Source organism: Pollicipes pollicipes, unplaced genomic scaffold (genome assembly GCF_011947565.3).
Source record: "Pollicipes pollicipes isolate AB1234 unplaced genomic scaffold, Ppol_2.1 Scaffold_6686;HRSCAF=7923_pilon_pilon_pilon, whole genome shotgun sequence".
Lineage (NCBI taxonomy): Eukaryota > Metazoa > Arthropoda > Thecostraca > Pollicipedomorpha > Pollicipedidae > Pollicipes > Pollicipes pollicipes.
In genome coordinates this window covers 2,194,503-2,200,107 of record NW_023596921.1, presented here as the reverse complement: position 1 = coordinate 2,200,107, position 5,605 = coordinate 2,194,503, and the positions used below count along the sequence as shown (strand labels likewise).

At 56.0% G+C, this 5,605-nt stretch overlaps 1 protein-coding gene across 1 annotated transcript in view; it reads right to left on the bottom strand.

Annotated features, from left to right (window-relative positions):
• Positions 1-4,120: 4,120 nt before the first annotated feature.
• Positions 4,121-5,605, bottom strand: part of Aatf (Apoptosis antagonizing transcription factor) — a gene marked incomplete at its 3' end in the record, with an annotated part of 12,481 nt that continues 10,996 nt past the window's right edge. Inside the window, exons 9-10 of the mRNA XM_037230701.1 lie at positions 4,752-4,885; positions 4,121-4,358 (exon numbers count right to left, since the gene is read on the bottom strand). Coding sequence (XP_037086596.1) covers positions 4,121-4,358; positions 4,752-4,885 — 372 coding nt within the window. The remainder of the gene's footprint in view (positions 4,359-4,751; positions 4,886-5,605) is intronic.

The following is a 5,605-nucleotide window of genomic DNA, read 5'->3' as shown; positions in this document are numbered from 1 at the left end:
TATTTGAACGAAAGAAATGCAATACAATTTAAAGAAATGCCTTGTGAAGCGTCGCATATGCGTACGTAGCATAAAGCACCTGTGAGGGGGTTGCATCGCCTGTATTTCGATGGTATGCGATACAAAAAAGGCGTGCACGAAGAAGTGTGGTGCAAAGAATTGTGTTGCCAAGCGTTTGCAGTCCCGAAATTGAACGGAAAGTAATATTCGTGGAAGCGAATTGGCGATACGAAGATCTGAGTACGACTTTTTGCATAAGAAAAACTGCGATGTGAGAATCTGAGTGTGGAGGAACGCCTATGCGAAGATTTGTCATGTGACGAGACCTGATCTACCATCTACTACAATATATCTAAGAGCGACCATATTCGGAGAGCAGCCACAAGTCATCCAAGTCAAAACCACCTTTTGGATATGAGGCCACGAGACTGGTCTGTAAAACCTATGCTACAGCATATGAGCCAAATAGAACGTCATCTACAATGGATTCGGTCGGACATTACACCATGCAAAATTATGCAGCAACTAGCCCATGACAGCCACCGAGCGCACCTCGGCTGGCCTGACCAGTCAAATCCGGGCAAGTTCGTGACGAGGCGGTGGCAACACCAACCTTGTTAGGGCAGACCGGAGCAGGCAGACCCAGACTGAGGTGGCAAACCGAAGCGGGAGGTGCAGACTGACACGGCAGACCGGAGCAGGAGGCGCAGATTGACGTGGTAGACGAGGACAGAAGGTGCAGACGGCCGCGGAGACCAGAGCAGGAGGCGCACTCGGCCGCGGCAGACCGGAACAGCAGGTGCACTCGGCCGCGGCAGACTGGAGCAGGAGGCGCACACGGCCGCGGAGACCAGAGCAGGAGGCGCAGACGGCCTCGGCAGACCGGAGCAGGAGGTGCACTCGGCCGCGGCAGACTGGAGTAGGAGGCGCAGACAGCCGCGGCAGACCGGAGCAGGAGGCGCGGACGGCCGCGGCAGGCCGGAGCAGGAGGTGCAGACGGCCGCGGCAGACCGGAGCAGGAGGCGCACACGGCCGCGGCAGACTGGAGTAGGAGGCGCAGACAGCCGCGGCAGACCGGAGCAGCGCGCCTTGCCGTCGAAGGCGCCAGTCAGACTGACGAACGACCGTCGGCGGCGAACAGCCGACGGGCGGCCGACGACCGACGGCCGGCCGCAGGGCCGCAGCGACGGCCCCGACGCAGTGACGGTGGGCCTGCTGCCTCTGTCATACAGGCGCGGCTGCTCGCGCTGGCTGAGGCCAGACTGTAGCGTGCTGTGTCGGGTACGAAGCACGCGCCCGAGTGCGTGGCTGTGGTCTTTTTGTTGATGGCGGCGCTCTGGTGGATCTATGAGCGATTCTTGGATCATTTTTGGTGTCTTTCGTCTTTTTAGCACCGTTTTTTTTTTTAGTACCAAGCGCCTTTTTAGCACCGTTTAGTGCACTGGCATCGTGTAATCCGTTCAACTCATGAATTTTCCGAGCCCTGTCACAAACCGATTATCGTGTTTCAAGGTGTCAATTGACAAAGTCATACATTTACAAGCGGTGATCTTAGATTAACGACCAAAAATACAAAAATGGCGATCGAAACCTATTGTCAGAAAACCGCGCAAAGAACGAAAGGCAACTAAACCCGGTGGCGTAGAAATATTGGAAAGCATGTGTGTACGAGGCAGAATTTCCACAACGCGGCCCAGACCGCAAAATAGATCAACGAACCCGCGAGGTCTTGATTTCCGTTGCACGAACGTGCATGAACGCTAGAAACTACCTAGTTTCGCTGAACACGATTGATAAGGATGAGTCACTAATTAAAGGCTAAAGTAAACTTGACCTTTTCCCGCCTACTTGTTGACGAGGCGAGCTTTAGAGCGCCCAGGTTGGCATTCTGCTCGACGACATTAAACTTCGTTTGCATTTGTGCAGAAACAGGCCAACTGATGCTGCGAGTTTTGGTAGACTTTCACTGACTACGGCGATTCAAGGCATGATCTTACTTAACAAATGGCGCTGTTCGGTGACCACAATGCTTGTGAGACGTAGTGCCCGCGCCCCTCTATTCCGTTTATACATCATGGAATCGAACAGATGCTTCCGAACAATATTTCTGAGTGGTCATTTACTTTTGCGTTGCACCCATATTATCAAGGTATTTCTCCAAACACTCAGGGCGCGGTACAGCATACGTGTAGGGCGACTAACCTGGCACGGACATGGATTGGACTGGTTGTGCAACAATGTAGTGTGGCGTGTGTAGTATGGAATGGGTGCATGCGCGCACGCGTGCGTGCGTGGCTGTGGTCTTTACAAGACAGCCTCAGCTGCACTTTGAAAATGAGAGGGAAATGGCGTAGGTAAAGTCAACGCCGCGGCTCCTCTGTACCTGCATAAGCGCAGCGTTTTTTGTGTAGTTCACAGAAGTGGGGCTCAACCATCCCTGTGATCGGTATAAAATGAAGAACTTGGATCAACCAGCACCAAAAGTGAACCAGTCGTCCATTGTTCGCATCACACGGGGAACGTATAGTGACCAGCCAAGGCGGTGGTAACTTAGGACGACCCAAACCGCCACGGGTTACCGACAGTGCCACTGTTAGGCCAGTTTTACATGCACGTCTCTGCATGGGATTCACGCCGAATTTCACCAGAAATTAGGGGCGGGTCGGTGAACCGCCCCAACCGCAACGCCTATGCGACTGGTACAGATGGCAAGTCAGTCATCTATGGCGACAGCTGGCAAGTCAGCCACCTATGGCGACAGCTGGCAAGTCAGCCACCTATGGCGACATCTGGCAAGTCAGCCACCTATGGCGACAGCTGACAAGTCAACCACCTATGGTGACAGCTGACGAGACATCCATCTATGGTGGCAGCTGGCCAGTCAGTCACCCATCGCGACAGCCTGTCTCCCGTACGTACCAAATGTTGCGATTTCCAACAGGAGGCTATAAAATGTTCAAACGGTGTGACCCGCTCCCGCCACACCACACGAAAGCGAAGCAGCACAGTTGTAACGAAAATGTCACAACCTCGACTGCACAATGGCCTAGCTGGTTTTCGCGTAGCGTATACCTGCCGTTGGCAGTGTCCTGTGGTGCTAGTGCTCCAAGGCGATCATCTGACGACGAATCCCAGAGGGGTTTCAAACCAGGTGCGCAAATAAGAACAAAGCGAGCTACGCTGAGCCAAACGCTAGCAATGATGAGATCGTGTCTTCATGATAATACCCCTCGAATGCTAATTATCATGATTAAATAACACAGTGGACATCGACACGCGGATACTTTTGCGAGCCATGCCAGGCTACCAGAGTGCGCTGAAACCGATCCAGGCAGCCTACATTACGAGAACGCTATGCTTGCAACAAAAGCTCGTCATAATTCTTTCAAAAATATCGTTTATCCCGTCAGGCACGCGGGAGCCGACCAAAGAGGCTGTGAGGGCATGAGCGCTCCGTCCTTTATTATACAATGCCTTGCCGGTGATGCCAGTCTGACAGTAAGGTTTGGTCCATACAATGCTTTTACGCTGGGGATGAGGGGACTGAACCATCCAGGGCCACCGCACTTTTCCATCGTGCTGTCCCTTGCAGACGCACACCGCAGAACTGGTGTAACAGCGCTGGACCACCTGCACGCACACATGACTGGCACGTACCGAGCTCTGCAAATATTCCCCTCGCAGGAAAAAAGGAAGCACTTACTGTCACTAGCCTCCCCCCCCCTTCTCACACGCGGCTTGTTTGTGATATTCACATCCACCAGTGTCTGGCGCCAACTTCCCCAGCGTCGGGGCACCAGCGTCCCCCCCCCCCCCGCCCGTCAGAGTCAGCAGGTGATCTCCCCCAGCCGTGTATTGCGCCGAGCGCGGCGGCGGCGCGTCACACGACCTCGCCGCCGTTCAGGCCGGGGCGGCGGCGGCGCGTCACACGACCTCGCCGCCGTTCAGGCCTGGGGGCGGCGGCGGCGCGTCACACGACCTCGCCGCCGTTCAGGCTGGGGGCGGCGGCGGCGCGTCACACGACCTCGCCGCCGTTCAGGCTGGGGGCGGCGGCGGCGCGTCACACGACCTCGCCGCCGTTCAGGCCGGGGGCGGCGGCGGCGCGTCACACGACCTCGCCGCCGTTCAGGCTGGGGGCGGCGGCGGTCCGCCCGTTCGCCTCGGGCCGACACCGGCTGCCAAACAGGGAGCTGAAGAGCTCGTCGCGCGCCGCGGCCGACATGGAGCCGGCGCGCTGCGACGCCAGGAAGTTGACCAGCTTCGGGTACACCTCGTAGCGCACCTTGCGGCCCTTGCTCGCCCGCGTGTCCACGCGCTTCTTGATTTTGGAGCGCAGCTTCTGGATCTGGATCCACTGTCTGAAAACGGCCGATGCGTTACTGTTTCTCAGTGACTGATGACGGGCTGCGACAAAACAACAAGGTATCGCACCACCGATGCGCCCATGCCAATACCCTGCAGGAGTCACCCAAATGATCCATAGGCAAATTCGAAACGATTGCGAGTTTCCCCGTTCTCCTACCTTTTTCCGGCGAAGCGACATTTGTAACAAATCTTGTATTGCCGTGACATCAAATCAAACACGACGTAAACGCACAACTGTAGCCACTGAGCCGCAAAAACCAGACATCCAACACCGGTACGACCGATCTTCTGACCACTACCCCATCGTCATCTACCAGCACCCGCCAACTACCGGCCCACGCCGTGTCAGCACGCGCCAGGCCCCATCCGCCGCTGCTGCCACCTACCGGCCGAGTGCCAGCGGGTCGCTGACGTCCACAGTCTTCCTCTCAATGAGCTCGCGCAGCAGCTGGTGGTAGAAGTCGTTGTCGTCGAAGACCTCGTCGTCGTAGTCACGCTTACCGTCCGCAGCGGTCGACGCCTGGGGGGTGCCGCGCGCCTCAGTCACAAGGACATCACACACCCCGTCATACGGCAGAAAGGAATTGAGACAGCTTTCCAGGTTCGACAGCCTGAGATTCGTTGCCTGAACTGTCGGGCAGCATAAGATATGAAGCGTTCCGTCCGGAGAACCACCCGCCTTCCACCTAGATCGCGGCCGGCTTACCAGTCATCTTACAACATCTTACCGGCTTACCGTCATCTTACAACATCTTACCGGCTTACCATCATCTTACATCTTGCCGGCTTTCCATCATCTTACAGCATCTTACCGGTTCACCATCATCTTACAACATCTTACCGGCTTACCATCATCACGCAATACTGTGTAACAGGTCACAGCATCAGGGCAGCGGGGCTATTGCCCGCCAATAGCAGGCGCTGGTGTATGACACAGGTGTGAACTATGCGTAAGCGACAGCGACGTCCTCTTCTCTTTCTTTGCGTTAACATGAAACAACCGACTGCCGAGCGGCCGCGATGACAGAGCGACGGCGGCGTGGGCATGTTCACGAGACACGGGAGCCCAGTTCATAATTTGACCTGATTGACCTGTTAACTACGCTGACGCTTCTCCTTTCTTCTGTGGACCAGTAGAGGGCTACCCAGCAACGGCTTCATGCCACGCGAGGGAGGGAGAGAGAGAGAGAGAGAGAGAGAGAGAGAGAGAGAGAGAGAGAGAGAGAGAGAGAGAGAGAGA